At 37.4% G+C, this 24,178-nt stretch overlaps 1 protein-coding gene across 1 annotated transcript; it reads right to left on the reverse strand.

Annotated features, from left to right (window-relative positions):
• Positions 1-627: 627 nt before the first annotated feature.
• Positions 628-23,105, reverse strand: SPAG1 (sperm associated antigen 1). The gene is made up of 13 exons (XM_010021467.1): positions 22,966-23,105; positions 22,278-22,437; positions 21,805-21,927; positions 19,117-19,180; positions 18,164-18,209; positions 17,652-17,770; positions 17,033-17,138; positions 13,404-13,534; positions 12,659-12,765; positions 8,975-9,134; positions 4,371-4,796; positions 3,892-3,991; positions 628-784 (listed from the first exon to the last, which is right to left on the reverse strand). Exons 1-13 carry the CDS (start codon positions 23,103-23,105, stop codon positions 628-630), a joined length of 1,839 nt encoding a protein of 612 aa, XP_010019769.1.
• Positions 23,106-24,178: the final 1,073 nt, after the last annotated feature.

Below are 24,178 nucleotides of genomic sequence, written 5' to 3' on the forward strand. Positions count from 1 at the left end.
ATCATTCAGGCACTTAAATACCTACTATGTGTTAAATGAGAACACAGTTACTATAATGTGTACACACTGATTTTACACTATTAAAATATAATTATAAAAATTGACAACCCTCTCTTGGCAGCAAGAATTCATGTTAGAAGTATTAACACTTCAGTTTAAAATAATATTCAGTTATCATTTTTACACCTTTAAGTTTTGTAGCCAACCACTGCAACAAACTCCTTCAGTGTTTCCACAACTGAAGCATGCTGCAGGATTTACACTTAACATGAATCTCCTGCTGCTACAGGAAGACTGCTAATATGAAAAGGAAATAAAAATGTCAGATAAAAGGTATGGACCTTAAAGAACTACTTTACGTGGCAGCAAATAAAAATTAAGAAAGAAAACATGTTGAAGTGCCAGAAAAAAGCCTTTAAAACATATTTTCTAAAACAGAAAGTGACCTACTGCTGGCAGAGGAAAACTGAAGCTACAGGAAAACAAATGAGACAGCCAGTTCTCTAGTTGTAACACACTGTGAGGATCCTGACCCTGAAGGGTACAGAACTGAGAGTGCATGTAAAACAAACAACACTGAATTCTACTTTTCCATTTGGACTGATATCAGAAATTTTTTAAGTGGACTTACCTATTAGCACTATCATTTGCTGCTTGGATGCTGCTGTCTATTTGTAGGACTGTTTTATAATCAATGTATGCCTGTCGATATCGTTCCATACACTCATTTGCCATCGCCCGTCGCAGAAGAGGCTTAAGGGAAAATGGCTGAAGCTCCAGAGCTCTGGAGGAAAAAAAGAAAAATGCAGGACTGAAACAGAGTAACTGAAATAATATTAGTAGAATACTTTATGATATACACAACAACTGCTATTTCAGTTGGGCCTTACAGTAACACAAGCAAGGAAAATGGTACTAAGAGGCTTGCATTAATACCCCAACTGACACACAGTTCTGAAATTGTTAGTGCTTTTACTACAACTTACTCTGCAAGTTACTATTCTCAAATCCCCATCTTCCATCTGGAAAACTGCTTTTAGCACCGAGAAAAGATTAATGTAATGGCAGCTGCTCAAGAGCAAAAGCTATCTTTCTAAAGTCCTGCCAAGATGTACGGGGATTTCAAGTATATGGTGCTTTTGCCTGTATGATTTTCTGTTCTTCTTCCTTACATGGAAGTACGCATGTAAAAAATACATTTAGTAAGACATGAATATGCACCTGTGCATTTCTGGCTTTTAGGTTTTTGCCTTTTGTCTGTTTACTCTTCTGATTGTGTACCTCATCAACACTGAGCTCAACCCCTGACACTGTGGAATCACAACTCCTCCCAAATAACATGTGCTTTTCCAGTCATATGAACACGCAGTCCACAAAGGCTTTATTTAAAGACTACCTTCTATAAATCAATGATTCTTGCTACAGAGAAAGATAAATTTTGAAATACTGAAATTAAGATGCATCTAGCCAATTAGATTTTATGGAATCATAACGTAATTCAGGCTGAGAGATCTCTAGTCTACCCCTAGCCTATCACCATTGCTATACGTGGGGTCAGCTCTGAGATCAGACAATGTTGCTCTGGCCTTACACAGTTGGGCCTTGAAAATCTTCAAGGGAATCTCTGCACACCTCTGGGCTGCTATGCGCCTCACTGTTCAAGGGTAAAAGGTCTCTCCTTAAACACAGTTACAACCTTGTGTGGTTTAATTTTTGCCTGTTGTCTCTTGTCCTCCCACTGCCAGAGCAAGTCAGAATCCATCCTCTAGATAACCTCCTCATAGGTACTGCCAGGCTGCTGTTAGGACCACCGGAAGCCATTCTCTAAGCTGAACAAACCCAGCTCCCTCAGACTCTCCTCTCCAGGCAAGTGCTCAAGAGTTCACAACCACCTCAGTGGCACCTCACTGAACTCACTCCAGTTGATCACTGTCTTTCTTGTACTGGGGAACACGGAGTTATCATAGATGTTGTCTAACGAGTGCTGAGTACAAGGGGATAATCACTTCCCTCAATCCACTGGCTGTGCTCCTGTTCATATGAAACCCAGGAGGCTGCTGGCTGCCCTTGGCTGTGAACTGGCTTTGCACCATGACTCCTCCTAAAGCTAGAGAAACAATGATTTCTAGAAGAAACATTTCCAATTTCCATTTCATAAATATCACCAGCATTCCATTTCTTTTTATGTTCCTGAATGCATTTCAAAAATACAACAGCACACATCATCATAGCCCCTACAAACCTCTGCAAAAATGCTGGACATTCTGTAACTCAGAAGAGTACTGATGCGATTTCAGGTTCCTAACATCAAGAACTAAGAAAAAAATAACCATCTATAAATAAATTCGGAGGAAGCCACTCCCTGAAGAATAGCATCAGTGGGAATGGGAAAGTATAGTTCCAGAGTGGAATGAGACTATAAAGCCTGGACCAACCCACATTACAGTACTAAATAAATTAACATTAGTACTCTATTTCACCCTCTGTAATAAGAATCAAAGGCACTCCAAATCAAAAGTCTTGAGACAGAGAGAAATCCAACAGAGAGGGGTTTATACACTTCTAAGCCCTAAATAGCAAAAACTTAGTAAAAGAGGAATGTTCAATACTTATTTTTATGCCACAAACATAAGCACTACACCACTTTTTACTTTGAAATCAAGTAACCTATTCATTGATCATTCTTTGTGTTGTGTTGCTTAGAGAAAATTTAATTGGCATTGCCCAAGTCCTTTGTATTTGCAGTTTTGCACTTCTGCTTCCCAGTCTAAATTACTTCTACCTCTGTTGTGTTCACTAAGCAACATGGCTCCTTCTATATCTGTAAAATATGCATGACATTAAGGACACTATCATTAAGCAGTAAGAAAACAAGCTCCCAACTGGTAAGAATACAAAACCCCCAGTTGTATTACTGATTTCAAGTGAAGTTTTACATACTTCAAACCTCCTGAAGAGAAAAATGTGATGGCTGTCAAGTACACCATCTTGTTTTATCAGCCAGCTGTGTATGGTCCTGCATCTATTTTAACAAAATATTATTAACAAGTTGGGGTTTTTTTTCAGATTATATTTTCAGGAAACTTTTCTGTCAGGCAGAATATATACAGCAACTGAAATATTTAATTAATACAAAGGTACTTTATTTTTAGTTTGGGATTTGTAACAGTTGGGTTATGCTGTAAAAAAAATGACTAACTAGTACGATTTCTAACTGCCTTAGGATCCTTTTTTGCACCTTAAGCGTCAGTCTTACTAAGCTTAACTATGAAAATATAAAGAAAGACATCTAGAAATACACTAATAATTTAGTGGAAGGCAGTGTTTCAGTTACTGAAGGTATCTAATCTTCTCTAACTCTGGTATCCTTAAAAGCCACAGTAAGCAGAAAGGATTTTAGCTCAATTCCTGAACAGCCGTAATTACTGTTTGTAACTATGCCAAGTATGTATTAAATAAAAACCCAACCCAAACCAACAAACCAAACACAGAGAATGCACACATGTACACCATGCACATGCTTGAAAGCAACTTCCAACACACTGATAACCATCTGGCTTAACAATGCTTTTACATGTAAGTTATTACAGAGCATCACTGAAGTAAACCTGTGTTTGTCTTGGACGTTTTAATCCTGCTATGCATTTCTGCGTACACAAGAAGCCTAACAACTGCACTCACACAGTAAGACAGTAAGTTAAAAGCTACTCTGCCCCTAGGTTCCATGTGATTGTTTACATAACTGACAAAGATCTCTTATTTAGAGAGATCAGATTTAGGGAATCAGTCTTTATTGATTGGTCTATGGCAAACTGTAATAAAAATGTATCAGTTAAAATGTTTACTCATCATCAGGAATGTTGTTGCCCTAGATGGGAGATTGCAATTTACCTGTTACAATCCTGAATGCAGTCACTGCAGTTCCCTTCTTTGAGGTAACATGCTGCTCTGTTTGAGTACAAGATACTTAAATCATCTGGACTTTGTTCTCCTGAAAGAAGTTACAATTAAAATCAAAGATGGTTACTAACATGACATTCAAAAATTAAAGACTCGCATACTGCAAGTGACACTGCAGCGATGCAGTTTACTGACAGTGCAAAGCTGTAAGCAGCTTTCCTTTATCATGTCACTTAGAATACGTAATTATTCAAATACATAAATAAATACAAATAGCTGCGCCCTAAGAAGTTAAAGTACTGTCAGTCATCATATTTTGTGCCACATAAATTGTCCCCTACTAAAATGACAAAGAATTTACTGCACAGTAACTCCTGTCAGAAATCCAGGGATGGGCTAGGTTAGTTCATTTGTACTTCCTTTAAATAATCTAAACAACCCTAGATTTAAGTATAAGGTGTTGTACTCACCTAGACCAGTGACATATTCAATTGCTTCCGAGTATTTGAACACAGCTTCTCCAAACTGTCCACCCTTAAATAACTCGTTTCCTTCACTTTTTAGTTTTGCTGCAGCAGGAGGAAGTGAAGTGGAATTGCCACCAGCCGACTGAGACCCTGCTTCAAGTGATCCGGAGACCTCCTCAGCTTCAGGGTTTTCACTTTTTTGATCACTGTGTAAATAGCCATTAACTTCACCTTCACACTCTGACAACTGCTTTTGAGTATTTTTCTCTGATATGCCTTTTTTTAATCCGCTCTCAGTGGATTCCTTGTGCTTCTGTGTCTCTCTGTCCTCCGCCTTACTGCCACCTCCTTTGCTATGAAACTTTCTCTGCGTATTGCCCATTGCAGCCTCTCCCGCAGCCGCCTCTCCTCTGACTGGCACGCCGATTCCTACAAGGAAGTTAATGAGCTGAGTTAGAGCTTGCATCATCAGGAGAAACTATCGTCCTGGCAAAAGAGGGGTGTACAGCCAAAGAACACTACCAAATCCTTCAGGCATCCTAGTGTTATGAAGATGTATTTGCCTTAGAAAACACTTCCAAGAACACAGATAAATTTCCTAGTTACAACTTACTTGCAATTATTACTGAAAAGGTATTACTATGAAATGTAATTTCTCCTTGCCAGGCACACTATGAACCCCTGTTTTGAGGTGTCAGAATGGTACAGAGTTCACACTGAAATTAACTCTTTACATACTGGCTATTACAATATTGGTACTTTGATTTTCCATGACCAAATCAAAATGCTTGCATGTTAAAACACACTGCTAAGAAACCAGTAATGTTGCATACTTCAAAACTCTCAAATACTACATAGGAGGGATAACAGCTTATAAATCATTCTCAAAGAGGTTTCATTTAAACATAATGTCAAAAAGCCTTTTATAAATAATCCTGATTATTCAAATTCCACTATTCTTTATTATTAATTCAGAAAAATCACACAATAAGGATATCAGATATTAATACATATACATTCCTTCTTCACCTGAATTCCTACCAGATTGCCACCACAGTATTCAAATACAGATTTCTGCAGAAAGCCTAACTGTTGATACTCACACAAAGGCAACTCTGTGTTTGGTATCTAAGGTGCTGGGATTTCACCTTCCCTTAATTGATGTCCAATTTATCTGTCCAACAGCATTTTTTCATGCCTTCGTATATCGGAGTGACACTTCCAATTGACTTCAACTAAACTTACAAAGTCGATTGAATACGGATGAACTCCAGGTTGTTCCAAATTACAGAATTACTATTTTCTTAATGCACAAAATGCTGCTGAAATCAAACTGAACAGGATGGCAAAGCATAAGATTTTTAAAAACAATAGGTTCTCTTGTGCCTAATAGACAAAAGCTCCAACTGTCCCCTTCCTAGCTGTGGTCTCTGTCTTGAAATACCATGTTTAATAATAAGTTCATGCTACACAGCGGGAATAATGATAGGATACAACTATTCTACTCACATAGACTCTTTCATAAAACTTAAAGTAAACTATTTCTATTTGAGACATCCATCCATCCATGCAAATTAGCAGTGCCAAATATGCCAAAAAGGTTTAAAGTCTATTTCATTGAGAGGATGAGGGAAAAAAGCTAGCTGGGCAGATGAGTGAAGACAGTGATCATATAATAGTAATTTCCTTAGGATACATGCTAAAATACTTTTCATTTTACATCCACCAAAACAGACAAATACCCTGTACACCTTCTAGTAAAATTAAGGGGGGGGGGGGGAACCCCAACATTTTAAATGTCACGAACAGGTGATTTGACAAGATTATAGAAAACACAGTGAAACACTCTAGAAGCAGAACCCAACTTCCTCTGCCACAGAAAAAGCAAGAAATGGAGATAATACGTGAATAATGACAGATAATGACGTGAATGTCATTAATGTGAACATCATTTCCTGAACACAGGATAAAATTTCCTGAAGATAAAGTGCTCAGAACTGATCCTGGGTTGACAGGAGACATTTATAGCCTTTGGAATACCCCTGATAATACAAGTAGTAATAGTTAACTGGTTTAGCTGTCAGGTTATGCAAACTGCCTCAGTATTTCTGAACTGAGTAAACACCATGCACAAAATTGCACAGACATTTCTCAAATCTAATTCTGTTTTTCGCTTTCAGTCTTAATAACATGAACACTACTCCTGTATTGGTCTCTGCAGAGAAATATATTAATGAAAGCAGAATTGTCCTAAAAAAAAAAAAAATCATCACCTAAAAACTTTTCCTAAAAAAACCCCCAAAAATTCCAAAGAAAAGTTAAAGAAAGATACTGAAAAGTGTGGGCAGGATTTTGACTAGAATGACAGCAAATACATACTAGCCAGAATTTTAATTCATGTTACTATTAAAATAACAAATTGGAAGGAATGTCATAAAACAAAAGCTACTGAATGCTCCAAAAGGAATATTTGTTTGGTTTTTTTTTTAAATGGATGACATTGTCTTTCATTTAAAATTCATTTCCAGCTATACAAAGTATTTATCCTCCAGAAGCATAACACAAAAATAATGGTGGCAGAATGAAAAGCAATTTACCTAAGTTCAGTTCACAGTTAATTCACCTATTATGAAGCCAGAAACCATTTCCAAGTCTTTTAAGCACATGGGACTAGCTATATGTGAAGGCAACTGGAATGGTCCAAATCTCCACAGATTAATTTCCTTTTTTTTTTTTTTTTTTTTTTACTTTTTTGCCATATATGGTCAGCAATTTTTTATGAATTACAAGGGCTATTTAAAATATATTTATCTGTAAACCATATTTATCACTTCAGATTATGACTTTATAAACATGTCAAAATATCAGGCGCTTTGTCAAATACATAAACAATTTTTAGTTTTTACAGTGCCTGAATACTAGTTTTTACAGTCTTTAAGACATAAGCAATTTTCTGTTTCAATTGTACAAAAAGGATTTTATTTACTTTATCTGTCAGTTACATAGAAGATGAAGAGCAACTACAGTCTTCATTTATACTGCTTTGTCTGAGAAATCAGCTCTTCAGAGCTAAAGAAAACAAAAATATTTTGCTGTTTTTCTTCCCATCTCCATGTTATAAGTTTAGTAGGAATGCACGAGGTTTACCAACTGGAATATGAAATCAATGTGACTACATGACTGGACTACATGCACTACTGGACTGACTGTGACTACATGACTAGATGTATAGAAAAGACATATAAAATGTTTAGTCTATTTATTGCTGTTAGATTCATGGAACATACCAAATCTATTCGATAACTGAACTGAGTTTGTATTTGCTTTCAGCTGTACTTGAAAACAGAGTAATCTATGAAGGTGCTTGTCTCCTAAATCTCAGAAATACTTACATGAACATATGCAACATTGACATCACTTGATAATCTTCTGTTTAAAAGCCTAACCTTTCATCAACAGAATGGAAGTCTTCCTATGGAGCTAGAAGGCACTTAGTCATCTGAATGTTCCCAATGAAAGCAGCCCCAAGTTAAGTAGTATTTAAGACTAAAGACATGACCTGTGCTTTCTTCCAGGGTTTTAGCTGAAGTGACTTAGTAGATACCTACTGATTTTGAAAAATATATTTTCCTTAAATTTCTTTGCAAATAATGCATTATTAACTCATACATGTACAGTTTAATATTTACAATTAATCTGTAAAACCCACACACTGATTTAATTTCAAGATAAAGAACTACATAGGTAACAGAAAACACAGAAGTCACAGCTGTCATGCCACACTACCTTAAAGAACCAACAGAAAGGAGAAAGGGTGGGAATCAACCTAGGGATGTCACTCTGTCAGAGGTTGGAGCCTAGACATGCAGCTGAATCTAAAAACAACCTGCCAGTGCAAGCCTCAGTAGCCCCAACTGCTTCCCTTCCTCCTACAAGTCATGGATTCTGATTATACCAGTAGTTTCATCTCAGCAGTTTTGCAGTTATTCACACACTAATCCAGGAACAGGAGCTGCACTTCAGCTGCTTGTGAACTATATACAGTACAAGAATTACACGTTGTTTGCCTCTAATACGTACTTTCAGACCAGATGATGTCTTAGGTTAAAAAACACAAAAACTGATAGATTTCAAAACAAACAGCAGCAAAATAACCAAATTACACGCCACTTGATTATTTTTATACCCTCTGATCCAGTTATGGGAAGAAATATGCAGAACAAAAATGCAATGATGGGAAGGCAGGAGATCTATGTGAGAGAAACAGCTAAGCAACACATCATGTTCTCTAACACCAGAGAACATTCCCAACTGGATCCACACCAAAGGATAGGTGTCAGATTACATACGGAAGTAGGTGATCTACAGCAACATTTTCCATCTGTCTCTGTTATACCCCTTCTAGAAATAATTCCAAAGATGTGTAATAAAACTGGATTCTAGATTTCACTCAAATTTACTTTATGTAGTGAATGTAACTTTAGTCTTTAAACAGGAAAAATTCTTTGCAAGCAAAAATGGATGAATTGTGTGAATAAAGATGGCAACAACAAAGGCACAGATTTCTTCCTTAGATTAAAATTAAATAGGAAATGACATGACATTACTTTTATTTTCACTGCTTCTTTCACGTTCTGTATTTTCCCCTCTTCCTTCATCACTTTCTGAATTCTCTATGTCTTGAATAAGTATTCTTTTTCCTTTGCCTTGAGTCTTAGATACAGGTTTTAAACCTTTCAGTTTCTTTTCAATCTCTAGCAGATTTTTCTGCAATATAAAAACACAGGAAAAATAACATGATGTCACTTTTCCAAGATTCAGTATCAAAACAGAGATTAACACTCAATTTAACACTCAATTTCTGTCTTTTGGAAACTCAGAAGATATCTGTCCTGGGTTCAGCTACAGCAGTCATTTTTTCTCCTTCTTAGTAGCTGGTGCAGTGCTGTGTTTTTGACTTTCAGTCTGGGCACAACGCTGATAACACCGATGTTTTTAGTTGTTGCTAAGTAATGTTTACTCTGACCAAGGACTTTCTCAGTCTCATGCTTTGCCAGAGAGGAGGGGAAGCCAGGAGGAAGCAGAGGCAGGACACCTGACCCAAACTGGCCAAAGGGGTATTCCATACCACAGCACGTCATGCCCAGTATATAAACTGGGGAGAGTTACCCGGAAGGCCCAGATCGCTGCTCGGGTCGGGCTGGGTATCGGTCGGCGGGTGGTGAGCGGTTGTGTCCTTTTCCCTTGTTATTCCTCTTATCATTATTACTGGTAGCAGTAGTGGTTTGTATTATACCTTAGTTACTGGAGAGCTGTTATCTCAACTCGTGGGAGTTACATTCCTTCGATTCTCCTCCCCATCCCTCCGGGAGCGGGGGGAGGAAGGAAAAGGGGGGGAGTGAGCGAGCGGCTGCGTGGTTCCAAGTTGCCGGCTGGGTTTGAACCACGACAATATCACACAAGTATTTTTCTTGAATTAACTGTTTAAGGAAGATGAAAAAAAAAAGAAACAACCAACAAAACACAAACAACAAAAGCTCAGAGGGAAAAAAAAAAAAAAGGCAAATTGCATTATTGCAGTATCTGGCATGGTCTCCTCAGAAGAGTAAGAAAACAGATTATTTCCAGTGGAAAACAGATTGCTTCCAGAATCTCAAAAAAGCCTGAAATCAGTTTATCAAAATTTATTCTATGGTTTCTAGCAGTTAACAAAAGGACACTGTTGAATAATGAAAAGGTTTGCTCCTCTTGTAAGAACTGCAAATTAGATGACCAAACTGTCTCTCATTCCATAAACATTTTGAATACTCCAACTGTACTTTACACTTCCAGAGCAGAGACCCAACATTATGCACTATTCTGAATTTAATTCAATGCTGTAAAAGGAAATGCCATTTCAGTACTCACTTCCTCAAGGAAAAGATAAAACCAGGACAGCAACAAGCAATGATTCATGTGAACAAAGTATATTGAAGAATTCCAGTTAGTGACAACCAATTTACCTTTGGTATGAGTGACTCTCTACATAAACGTTAACGCTACGCGTGTGTTCAATACATTCATATTTATCTCAAGAGGGTTTTAAGGATCCTCCAAGCAAAGAGCAACTGAAAAAACTCACTGCTGAGTACTTGTCACTTCTACATGTTTCAGCCAAGGCATAATAGCTGGCACAGATAAGAACAAAGTGCAGACATCTGTTTTCAGCTACAGAAGCATTGCTCAGCAAAGCTACTAATGTATTTACATCTCTGGAAGGGTACTCAAAATGAGTACCTTATGTCTGATATTATAACAAGTCTCAGAGCAGCCGATTTGATAATCTTTTCACAAAGACTGTTGTGGAGTTTGTCAACACAGACTCACAAGCTATTTAGTGGTTCAACCTTGTAGACGTAAAAACCTCCTCAAAAGCCCTTTTAGAATTCAAATCTAGAGACAGGTGTTTAAAAAGAAAGAAGTGGGGGGAAATCAGGCAGGTTGATTCCTTTGGTTGATGTGAAACTCAGGAACTATTCTGGACAGGAATTTAGCTCCAAGAATGCTCTAAAAGGGATGAATGCTGAATGTGGTGAATTTAGAATCATAGAATCATAGAATAGTTAGGGTTGGAAAGGACCTTAAGACCATCTAGTTCCAACCCCCTGCCATGAGCAAGGATACCTCACACTAAACTAGGTTGCCCAAGGCTCTGTCCAACCTGGCCTTGAACACCGCCAGGGTTGAAGCATTCACAACTTCCTTGGGCAACCTATTCCAGTGCCTCACCACTCTCACTGTAAAGAACTTCTTCCTTATATCTAATCTAAACTTCCCCTGTTTAAGTTCGAAGCCATTACCCCTTGTCCTACCACTACAGTCCCTAATGAAGAGTCCCTCCCCAGCATCCTTGTAGGCCCCCTTCAGATACTGGAAGGCTGCTATGAGGTCTCCACGCAGTCTTCCCTTCTCCAGGCTGAACAGCCCCAACTTTCTCAGCCTGTCTTCATACGGGAGGTGCTCCAGCCCTCATCATCCTCATAGCCCTCCTCTGGACTTGCTCCAACAGCTCCATGTCCTTTTTATGTTGAGGACACCAGAACTGGACACAATACTCCAAGTGAGGTCTCACAAGAGCAGAGTAGAGGGGCAGGATCACCTCCTTTGACCTGCTGGTCCCCGGGCTTTTGATGTAGGCCAGGATACGGTTGGCCTTCTGGGCTGCAAGCGCACACTGCCTGCTCATGTCGAATTTCTCAACAACCAACACCCCCAAGTCCTCCGCAGGGCTACTCTGAATTTGACCTAACAGGCTTGGACCTCCCTCAGTGGTGCAAGCAATAGCAATGATCAAATAACTCCATGGAAAGAAGTAGCAATCAGCAAGATGCTAGCAGCTCAAAATGTGCCAACAAAAGCTGAACAGAATTCAGGTGATGAGGCAGTTGCACAGCATCCAGAATTCATATGTAAAAAAAAATAAAAATGGGAGGGTAGCAGTTTGTTGGATTCCTAATTAACAAAGAGACATTTAGTATCAGAACTGCCTAGTACTGAAGATTCTCAGGACACACAGAGTCCAAATGCAACGCTTAGGTTCTAAGCCACAAACCCCCCCTAAGAAGATACCAAAGAAAGGACACAAATAATCCTCTCCTAACTAGCTGAAGTAATAGTAGTACAAGGATCACATCCTGACCTTGAGTTTCCAAAGAAAGCTTTAGGCTTTCTTAGATCCAAAACTGGCTAAGGAAAGTCCAGGTTCATCAGAAGGTATGAAAGGTTTTTCATTCTAGCCTGGAGGTGAGAAATAAAGATACATAACATCATGCTGAACTGAGGACAGAACCCGGGTACTCTCCTTTTGGGTTAACTTCACCACTACAACAATAAAAGCTTAGCATCTCTTTTGATTTTTTCTTGCGAATTACTTGTCAAAATTAAATATACGTATCCCGGTAGATCTTTTTGAGCCAAATGTCCAAATAACTTTGATCAGTGAAGACACTAATACTGTAATCGTGTTCATCATCAAAAATTCAGGCACCTAAATTACATTAGTAGAGAAGACTTGAGTGCCTACAAGTTCTCACAATTAAGTAGTGAAGGTACTTCAGCAGACTGAAGGTCTGGTCACATTCAACTACCTAATTTCCAACACAGGTACCTATATAGTGTGGAGAAAGTGACTGTTGTCACAGTAGAGCACATCCTCAAAACTCATATTCAAATCAAACAATGTAAGCTGTACACACTTCATCTACAACTGCATACAACCTCTTGCTAGTCATAGTCAACTCATTTGTCTTTACCTTAGCTATAGCGTTTTCTGGTTCAACACGTAATACTCTGTTCAGATCCTCTATAGCTGCCTGGTAATTCTGCAGCTGACGGTGTACAGTGGCACGACGCATCAGAGCTACAAAGGAACAAAGTGTATTATTTATGTATTTGAAGCATAAAGTGGATAAAAATACACTTTTTCTAGACAAGTGAAAACCAGTTTTTAAAATTCTGCATTTAGTTCATAATGACTGTATTAGTAATACAGTCTCTGTTCTCTTGATCATTTTTAATGATGCAATTTCACGACACCTTTTGAGATGCCAAACATGAACTGTTAAGCATCTTTTTACATTTTTCCAACTCTTCCCCTCTGCCCATGCATATATAGCCAGTTCCTTCAGAAAAGATTAAATAAACAACTTTCATTGTTTTCATCTTGCTTTTAAAGTAATTAAAACTTTAGTGTGAGTATTATGGAAACAATGCATTGCCTGAATTGTAGAGAGCTTAAGTCATCATACGAAAAATGAGTTAGCCCCATGCTACCACATAGGAATACCCATTACAGATCAACAGCATGAACTGCATTAAACTTCCCTGACCTCAGAAATATTGTTAAAATTACTTCAGGGAGCTACTCTGTTTCCTTCTTCATACTTGGACCTGATCTAAAGCTCAGTTAAGTCAACTAACAACATGAATAGACATGTACCATTTTATTTGCTAGAAATAAAATAACACATAGAAGGGCAAGTTTATGTTCTCCTTTACCTTTTATGTTGCCAGGTTCCATATCTAGTACCTTCTCACAGTCCTGCAAAGCACTGTCCCAGTCCTGCAGTTTGATTTCTGCTTGAGCTTTGTTATTATATGCAGCTGCAGTGGGTATTACTGATATACTTCTGAAAAAGGGAATATTGACCATGGTAGGCTCATAGCTAGAAAGCCTAAATGTAGAAACACTTCACTATTAGAAGCTGAAAACAGTATTGTAACAATATTAATACTGATATTCTAACCACAATAGTGGTTAGAAACTCCCTCTTGTGAGACCAGAGGCAACCATCCACCAACTAGATTTACCATCTTCAGAGGTCTGTTGCTTGCCAGGGCTTAGATCTGAGAAGTTGCAGAAAAGATGCCATGGCTCACCTATCACTTAAACTGTTACCTCTTGCTACCATCCATGTAGTCTTGAATAAAACTGTCAAATGAAATCTTTGAGAGTATCAAGAGTAACTACAGAGCTCTGGAAGTTATGATGAGGGGGGCACATGGGCTTCTCCTTGATCTTGCTTTTAAAAGGGAAAGACTCAGGTAGCAATGGATGAATTTTCCAGGTTTGACTATGTGGCTAGTATTCTAGGCAGGGCTTTAGTTTCTGTAACAACAGGACCATCTCTGAGGAACAAGGACAACTGGGATGCATAAGACAAAGTAGTACACGAGAATCTTTGCCCACACTCTTGCTAACCTAGCAAGAAGGACTCTGTCCACCATGAACAGGGGCCAATAGGGAAGTTCCAGCGTGACAGCATACTGCAAGAGATATAAGGAAGACATTTTTCACTGTGAGGGTGGTGAGGCACTGGCAAAGGTTGCTCAGAGAAGCTGTGGCTGCCCCATCCCTGCAAGGGTTCAAGGCCAGGCTGGATGGGGCTTTGAGCAATCTGGTCTAATGGGAGGTGTCCCTGCCTGTAGCAGGGGGGTGGAACTAGATGATCTTTAATGTCCCTACCAACCCAAACCATTCTGTCATTCTGTGAACAGAAGGCACCCCCAAGAAGTCTGTCAGTGATACAAAGCTTGGAGGGAATGGTCAGTTATACACTGGATCACAGAACTCCAGTCAGAGGGACCTTAACAGGCCAGAGGAATGGGCTGGCAGGCTTCTCAGGAAGTTCAAAAAGGCAATCAAAAAATCCTGCACCTGAAACAGCAGCAACAGTACATGTGGGTGCCAACTAGCTAGAAAGCAGCTTTGCAAGAACAATTTTCAGTTACTTAACAGGAAGATATGGAGAAGACAGAGCCACTCTTTCTCGGAAGTGCATGCTGTTAGGACAAAAGGCAACAGATGTAAGTTGCAAAAGGGAATTTCTGGTAACATTTTAGGGAAAAAAACTACTCTAAGGGTAGTTAACCTCTGCAAAAGGCTGCCCAGAGAGGTTGTGAAATCTCCAACCTTGACATATTAAGAACTTACTTGAACAAAGCCATGAGTAACCTGATCTAACTTGGCCCTGCTTTGAGAGACAATGCACCCCAAATATTATTTAGAGCTTGCTCCAACTTAAATTATTCTGTAATTCTGCAGTATAACTAAAATTACTAAACAGAGTAATTTCACTAGAGGTATGCAGAAAAATAGGCAAGATCCATTTATTTTAAAATCAGATCAGCACAATAGAATTATGTCAGAGCATATCCTCTGCAAAAGTTTTGACTCTCTTCAGAAATGAGAGAGGTTTGTTTTTTGTAAAATAGGAAGTAGTTTCTCTGTTCAGCTTAGAATTGTAGGCCTCATTACCAGACAAACAGAATGAATAACCGTACCCTGATTATTTTTATATAGAACTCTACTTTTTCCATTTTAGCCATATACAGGTAACCCCTTCAGACGTTCATCAATTCACTCCAAAATATGTTTTATTTAAATATTTCTAAATGTAAGACAATAGGAATTTTCAGATGGTATTAGAAAAGCACCCAGTTATTAACTGCATGCAGTGCCAATGTCATGTATTTCAGAAGGTGTACAATGCCCCATGGGCACTGAATATGGAAAAACTCTACATTAGGAGGATTCTGCCCATCCTTACTCATTAATACCTTGTTTATGCCCCAAAAGCAGAGATGTCAACTTGTTTTTACATTGTGAATTTGAATGCTATTTATTGTATATGAAATATAGCTATGGATTTTATATTCATGTTCATGTATTAACAAAAAAAAGAGAAAAACTTATTAATGCTGCAGGGCAAGAACAAAAATACAAACACCAAATGCCTCAGTTTAAACAATATCTGTGCATTATAAATATCAGTACCTTTGTGCATATATATATACACATCAACAATCACCGGGTAAATTTGCATAAGCTGTTCTACAAAACCCTGCCTCTTTCAGTGACAGTCTGAATGGTGCTTCCTAAACATAAATCTGTTTAATATTTTATTGCTGATGCACACAATTTTATTATTTTCATTATTTTCTCCATAGTTGTCTGTACTGACCTCAGATGCCTTAACTTCCTTATAAATGGTTTTTAAGGATGCCCCACTATAATATCATAGCCCATGAATTATCTTAACACTTCATCTCACAGTAGTGCCATATCATAACCTCAATCTACACTGGAATTAATACCCCAAGATTCCCATATGCTCTCAATTTCTAAGCAGCAACTTTGACAGTTCTAGAATTTCTGGGTTTTTTTAAGTTGTTATCATATCAAAGCACAGAGTTAAACACAAAATTGAGTTTCCTTTTATGTTAGTTTAATGGGTGAGCAGTCAGTATTTTTCCAAGTCAGACCTCTGGTGTCTCAAAATGGGTAATTCACAAATGATAAACAAATGTTGGTCTCGTGAAAATCCTGGTTTGTATAAACAGCATCATGTTGAATGCTATGAGAGAGAAAAAAAATCTAGTTCTCCCCAAACCTCCATTCAAATACCATAACTGAAACACTATCCTTCTCTTCCTGGCATTCTCTATTCTGTCCATCTTGAACTTTTCTTCTTTTGAAACAAGTACAGCAGAGGTCCTTGTAGCAACAACCTCTATTTATATGAAGCCAAAGCCTGAATGTAGTCTACTGAGCATCCACTCATTCCATTTAGTGGAATGAGTTTCCTAAATAAGGTAAGTAACCTGAAAGAGTCTCATTTTTTTTAATCCTGTGTTTATATACTCTTTGCCTGGACTGCTGCTAATAACAGACAGTATCATGGTGAAGCTGTACACAGTGATTTTTCTTTCCCCTAAGAAGAGGTTATTAAATCAATTTTACTTATTACCAGTTGAGGCAATCCTACCAGTATGGTTTATTAGAATTAATTTGTAATGAATTTAGTTTCTCAGCACACTGCTTATCCTTTTATTTTTGTAAACTTGCCTTTGAATCTCACGGGGTTTGAAAAATCTGAAGAAGTTTGTGACACCTGCAAATTACATCCCGTCACTATTTAACCATTTCTCTTCCTGATAAATAAAAATTAGTATCAGGATGCAACAGTGCTTTAAGGATTCTTCTGTCAAACCTTTCTGCCCTTTTCTAAAATAATCTAATTGTCACTACTTGCTTCAGTAAGAAGTTGCTTTAATTACATTGCTCTAAAAATAATATTCACAAGTAACAGCCATTAAAGTGAAAGAACACAACAGTATTTACTCACCGAGTGTAATATGTCACTGCTTCCACGTAATCACCACTGGCAAAGGCTTCATTGCCCTTTTCTTTTTCACGAGTAGCAATAAAAATCTTCTCTTTCTTTGTCATGCCTAGAAAAATAAATATTTATACATAACAACAACTAACAACTGGTACAGATGCAATCAAAAAGCTATCAGCTAAAATATTTTGAATGCCATAATCTTAATTATTTTTTAAAAGAACACGACTTACTAAAAGACAAATTTGTATTTTATTTTCAAAAATAAAAATTATTCTGAATGATTCTAAAAATAAATCCTTCCCATGAGCATTCAGAGCGCAAGATGAAAGCACTCAGCTAACCTCTGCCATCGGTTTGTAATAGCAGATGTATGCTCTACTACTTTACCACCCACTCTCAACCTAAACACAACATAAATATTTAACTGATTATTAACACCTAGATTTTCTTTAAATACGGCTTCAGGTTCAGCTGATCTCTTGACAACTTCTAGCATCTCTAGGGGCTGAGAAGCAGATAAAGACACCTTTAACTCTGTAATATGCTGCTTTGGTTTGCATTCACACTCTACAACACAGTATTACAATTAAAGAAAAATTGTATGTTTCTAAGACATTACCAGTTGTGTCTATTTTCTTTTTGATTATAGGTAGACTTGGCCTGCTAAATAATCTTGCTTTTGAGTTACTTTCTTCGCAGCCTTCATCAATTTTAGAACACTCCTTTTCCACATCGAACCTTAAATTAATAAAAATAATAGACTTAATAATGCCGCATAGCAAGACTCCTCTACTAATAGAAAGGTTTACTTTCCGTTATAAACCAAAGGAAAAGAGAGTTAAAGGCTGTGTTCAGTTATCCATGACTACTTAGGAAAAAGATTATGAATCTTATCTCCTTTCCTTGTGTTGGTTTCTTTTGTGTGTGTATGCTTCTCCTGCTTAATACATTATCTCCTCTCTCCCTCGTCCCTTCTGGTTAAAACCAACCAAACCAAGAAAAATGCCTGACTCACCCCCTTGCCATCGCCCCAGAAAAGACAGGTAAAACTGTTAATTGGAACAATCAATATTCCTTTAACAAATAAATAAGACTAAATATACATATATATAAAAAAAGGATTTAACATACTTGTCCCATTCACTGTAATCCCGTGGTATGTTTTTCTTGTTTCTTTCTTTGTTTTGTAAATTTTTGTTCTGAAAGAGAAACAGCCAGCCTCTAAAACAAGTTTTTGAAGTGGAAATTCACAGCTTTTTTTTTGTTTTGTTTCTGCAATACATATTCCTAGTAACTGACACTATTCATGAGTCTTCTCAGCATAGTCTTGAAAACTTTATTTGTCTTGCTTTAAAGACAATCTTCACGTATGTCACATATCCTGGTAATCTGAGGAGTTTTTCAGCCTCATACTTACCTCCACTGGCCAGTTACATATCACAGAGGAATCGGATAAAATTTTCAGATAGGATACTGCTCTTCCCAATTAGTATCTTGTGCTGCCACCTTGCAAACTATCCTTTCAACACAGCAAGGGGCAACTCAGTGTTGGGAAAACACAGCCTTATGGTGAGGTGTTTGGCACTGAGATTGAAACAATAACCTTGGTTTAGATAATGCAATGAACAGATTACGATTGTCCCTGGAACCCTCACAACAAATTTACAACGTTTCGACTTCAAAATAGTGTCTGGACTTCTTTTGACTATTTCACACTCCTCTGAAGCTAATTCCCAAAATAATTTACACTCATTCTAGTTTTTAGACAAGCTCCATCATTGAGGGTTGCCTTACCTAAAATTTATCCTTAGGACCTTCCTGCAACAATCAGTCCCAATAACAAATTCAACTGGCTTGTATCACAACCCATCTCCTACACTAATGGCACCTATTTCCATAGCTGGCGCCTTTGTCACCTCTTCTACCCCTGTCCTGAGACTGTATTTCTGCTATGTCCCTCCCTTCTTGTTGACTTCAACAATACTTAATAGCAAGGTGTGGTTCCAAACAGGTATTCCACAGTAGAACACTCAGTTCAAAATATTCCCACCTACTCTGTCCTGGCCATTCAGCCCTCCTCTTACCTTGCAATCCAGCATTTACTGAGCTGCAGTGTAATTGTTTGTAGAGTTGCAGATTTACAATTATCTGGGATCAGACAAACAATTTGATAGAAATTGCAGCACAATCCCCAAATATATGTACCAATTCAAGAGAGCACATGATAAACTGGACCAAAGAAACAAGCAACAACCTCTTAAACTAGGTTTACCAGTGGTGACACTGTAACAAGGAAATACCTCTGCAGTTGGAAGTAAACACCACAATTTACATAATGCAAATGTAGCCCTTCCTGTAAACACTTCTGACTATAATGTTAGGTTACACAAACTTTTACAGTATGTAACTTCAGAATTACTCATTAATGCTCTTAGTCTTTCAAGAAGCTTCCAGGCCAGGTTGGACAGAGCCTTGGGCAACATGGCTAATGTTAGGCGTCCCTGCCCGTGGCAGGGGGGCTGGAACTAGATGATCTTAAGATCCTTTCCAAACCAAGCCATTCTATGATTCTATGATAAATTAGACAAAATAAGAAATACATTTTGTCTAAACACGTTTGGAGGAGGTAACTCCTAAATATGGCTTCCTGAAACATGAATTACCATTCTACATCCTGGTTTATATTACAAATTCAGTAATTTAATAAATATGAAATCTTTTTTTCAAACCATAAGTCTTTCTCTTAAATGAACAAAAAATAGTGAAACTCTCTGAAGAAAACTCATTTAAGGTATTTACTAATGCAACTTTAATTTAAGGAGAAAACTACAGCATGTGAACACTCCATCCCTGACAGTGTTCAAGGCCAAGTTGGATGGGGCTTGAAGCAACCTGGTCTAGTGGAAGGTGTCCCTGCTTGTGGCAGGGGAGTTGGAACTAGATGATCTCAAGGTCCTTTACAACTCAAATCATTCTCTGATTTTAGGATTCTGTGTTCTTTTAAGGAGTAAGGCAGAAGAATTTACTCAAAATTTAAAATCTTATCAATTTTTAAAGTTCTAGGTCTCATTCTTGGGACCACTGTAACCAAGTTGTGGCTCCAGGAGAGCCAGGAATTTCTCTATCAGTAATACTTCAATGCATCTCATCCAAGAGGCTTTGATGAAAAATGTTCATTTGCGTGCTATGGAACTGAAACAAAAATCTCTGTCCTTGTCGTTTTTCTTGCCGCATCTCACAATGCATTGATCCCACAAGGTTTGAGGCCCAATGAACAATTTCTGGACCAAACATCAAAGCATGGACTAGCTTCAGTTCAGAAGTTCAGATGGCACAGAATTAGGCCTTGGTTCTCCTCTGGGCTCTGTGTTATGGTGTAAGACATTACTATTCAGTGTAAGCTAACCAGTATTCCTTTTTAGTTCAGAGGATCCAAAATAGTATAAAGGCTCTGTAGATATTATCACAGGATTTGTGTAACATAAAACTTGCACTTTAGCGTAAGACGTATCTAAGGACAGAAACCTTTCTGGTACAGTATTAGCAACTGTGTTTGGTAAAGGAACCCAAGTCTGCTGAAATCCCGTCAATAGTCTTTTGGAAATGAGTATCTTCAAACCAATGCTTTAGTTCTGTCCTGGAAAAAAATGAGGCAGCAAAAATAATAGTTAAGCAATAAAATCTGGTTACAGACACTAGATACTTTCATTTACCAAACTTGTACTCATCGGTATGATCTACTGTTTTAGGGTCAATGAGGATTTCCAGAATTGGCTTCATTGAAGATACTGAACTTTTTATGCTTCAGACCAGCTGAACAGCCTTCAATAAAATATCAACACAAAATTACAGAAGGGTTTGTAGATTTCTTTCTAGCAGAGTAGAAATTTATCATCCCAACTTTGATACCACATTGCAAAATTATGTGATGCCAATGTAAATAATAATTACAGTCCTGACTAGCAAAAAATGTTTAGAATTTGTAAGATTACACATAGCTTTATCAGCAAGAAAGAAATAAAATCTATATTTACAGGTATAAATTTAGCGCATACTATGGAACAGTTTCTTTTTATTCAGTACTGATCTAGTAGTGGTATAACTGCACTGCTGTATTAAAAGACTGAATTTTAAATTACTTCAAAAGCCATCTGCTTGGACAAAAGGAATGGAAATCATATACCACAGATAAGGCATAAAGCTGTATCTAGGTTTTCTGGGTAATAATGCTAACATGTCAACCTTGTATGGAAAACAAAAGTTATAATAATACATAATTATTCCAATAATTTTTGTCAAATTATTAATTAATTAAAAATATCACGTGGCCTGTAAGGATCCTTTTATAAAAATTTCTCACTTCAAAACTTCAAAATAAAAAGGGTATTTATTTTGGACTAGCTCCTGTTTGGTCTCATGGAACAAAAGCCTACTGGCAGCTGAGGAAAATTCTGCGGCATCGTTTCCTCTGAAAGGAACCTAGTTCATATGATTAAACACCACTTCAAAATGTGAATCAAAGAACATAAAAGGGTGTTTAAGGAGATTTGCTCCAGAGTAAATTCTTCATCAGAATTAAAACATTATTACAAGACACATGCTAGTACTAAGGAGGCACATTAGTCTTTTGCAGAGAAACTTAAAAGGTTTGTATTTCCTGGTTGACAAAATAAAACTAGTAAGAAAGGCTCAATGCCTGGAAGTCTGTAGAGATAAAATTTCCAGATTTTAGAAAGCCATATGATTAACAAACATTAGAAAACTAGAGATACCTGATTAGCAGGAAAATAACCGGAACAACGAATAGGAGGCAAATCATCTTGTCTTTCATGTAGTATATCTGTTCTCAGGAATTGTGGTTTCTTATCATCTTCATTCATTTCTGTTACCCAGCTCTGAAAAGAAATAAATATCTGTACTTTAAGGCAGTAAAGCAGATATACTTCATAGTCTATAATGACACTAGTAACTATCCTCATAATACACTGCTCTTAATGGTGAAAAGCAATTAAGACAAAAAACTGTGCTTTTTTGAATAAAAAGAATCTACTAAAAAAAGTCTGTGAAAAGGGGATTAAAGATTCAGTGACACTGACTCAAGAAAATAATAAAGCCCCCACTATAATCTTTTGATCACTTCCTTGTGTAATCAAACAATTACATTCTACTCATGCACAAGAAAAGGAAGATTGGTACATCAATGAGATTGTATTACTGACCATTATAAATTAGAGATATACTGTACCATCAGTTCACCATTAATTGTTTCCCATTCTTCAGCTGTGAAATCAGAAGCTGTGGCTGCAGGCTTATCTTTTCTCAGAGCCCTGCTCCTTGGATCTAAGTGCTCAATACGCTTTTCACAAAACAATGTAAGTTCAGGATAACATCCCTCCTCACCAGACCTTTAAAATACAAAGATATAAAAGTTACAAAAAATAACTGAACTGCACTGCATTTTCCATATTTCTCTTCATGTACAGTCATCACTGAGATTCCAAAGGACTATTTTCCTGTTACAACTGAATTTTACTATAACCAGTAAATTCCAGCCAGTTAGGCTTCAATCACTTTCCAATGCACATACATACACAGTTCAAAATTATCAGCCCAGTGCTCATAAAAAAATGACTGTTATTTTCTGCAGAAGTTAAACAGGAATGGCATCTGAAATGACCACACTTGGGCAAGATGGCAGTATTTGAGAAAAACTGGCATTGGGTTACTCAAATCTCTTGGATGGTTAAAACAAGACTTGGATTTCTAGCATTATCATTTGGACACTTTTAACATAATTAATTTTGTATTTTAATTTTTAAATTAGAAAGTCACAAAAAGGTTCAAGACAAATAGAGTATTCAGGTACAGGCTCTACTGAATTTTACAGAACATTAATATAATTAGTAATGAAGGTAAGAAAATATAATGTTTACCTTAATATCCTGAGAATCTTTTCCAGGTGTTTAACATCTGTGCATTTTTCAATGAACTTGTAGTCCAGGTGACCAATGGGTATTTGAAATGTTTTAGTGGTTCCTTGGTCCAGAAAAAATGGTAGTGACTCATCACCCATAACTAAATATTAAAAGGGAACAAATGTAGTGATTCTGTAGGCACTTAGTTATATTTTAAAGCAACGCTAATTTAAGGAATAACCCTACTCATGCTCGGAAGTACTACTCTGTTATGCAAGCAGACCTGTTGCCACAGAAGAAAAGATTCAAATTTTAAGACCTGACCACACAAACAGGTTTTGACAGAGGTTTGCTTACAGAAGTATAGTTATGTATGAGATACGCTTTGGAAAAAGAATATGTACAAGTCTACTGATTCTGCAAGGCAGAACATGTCAGAAAGAGCACTTAAAAGAAAAAATGCCAATTTTTGCCTACCAGATTCTCTATTATTCTTTAAACACAATATGATAATATCTATTTTAAACAAGTGTGGTAGGGATGGTGCAGGACCCTGTACTTTTTTTTCAGAGGCAAGATGTTAACCAACTTGGTGCATTTAATGGAAGGGTAACTTTTGCCTTCTTTTTAGCCAAAATAAAACCCGTTGTCTTTCTTCACTAACTGCATTTTCTGGACCTCTGATTATCTTAATGTACTAGTCTGAATCTTTTCCAGTAAGTCTGTAACTGATGAAATAAGGTTTTCAAATGGGACATTTCCTGTCTCCCTGTACCTTTGAACTGCTTATCTGCATCTTCTGTTTTGATTCCAAGCTCTGTGGAGGAGACACTCTCCTTTTTTTATCTCCCCATGTTATACAGTGCTTAAAGTGATGTTATTTTTAACAAGGGCACCTAGCTAATATGCAATAATAACAATATATGGATATAAGCTCAATTAAAGTGACATAATTACACACATTAATTTTTAGTTGCACAAAAAAAGGTTTATTATGTAAGTGATACTGAATTTTAACTGGTCGTAATTAGGTATTGCATAAAGACAGGATTCTGCCCTGAGAATGTGCAGTTTCCGCAGAGAGAGAGAGCAATACAGGAAAAAATTAGGAGTAAACAGCAAGAGGGGCACTCATCACAGGCTGTAGCACTTTCTCCCGTGTCACTATTTCCGTAGCTGTCAGGTTGCTGCCCGGAGGAGCTCGGGCCAGGCGGTGACGCGGACCCCGGTC

This window comes from Nestor notabilis, unplaced genomic scaffold (assembly GCF_000696875.1).
Source record: "Nestor notabilis isolate BGI_N333 unplaced genomic scaffold, ASM69687v1 scaffold18309, whole genome shotgun sequence".
Taxonomy (NCBI): domain Eukaryota; kingdom Metazoa; phylum Chordata; class Aves; order Psittaciformes; family Psittacidae; genus Nestor; species Nestor notabilis.

What these genes read in the sequence shown, in the direction of transcription:
- SPAG1 (XM_010021467.1), bottom strand. Translation starts at nt 23,105, where the DNA reads ATGGGTGATGAGTCACTACCATTTTTTCTGGACCAAGGAACCACTAAA. An exon ending in GCAGTGACATATTACACTCG is followed by an intron (nt 13,535 to 17,032) that starts GTGAGTAAATAC and finishes TCCCTTTTTCAG; the next exon opens with AAGTATATCAGTAATACCCA. An exon ending in TGCATTCAGGATTGTAACAG is followed by an intron (nt 785 to 3,891) that starts GTAAATTGCAAT and finishes TTTTTCCTCCAG; the next exon opens with AGCTCTGGAGCTTCAGCCAT.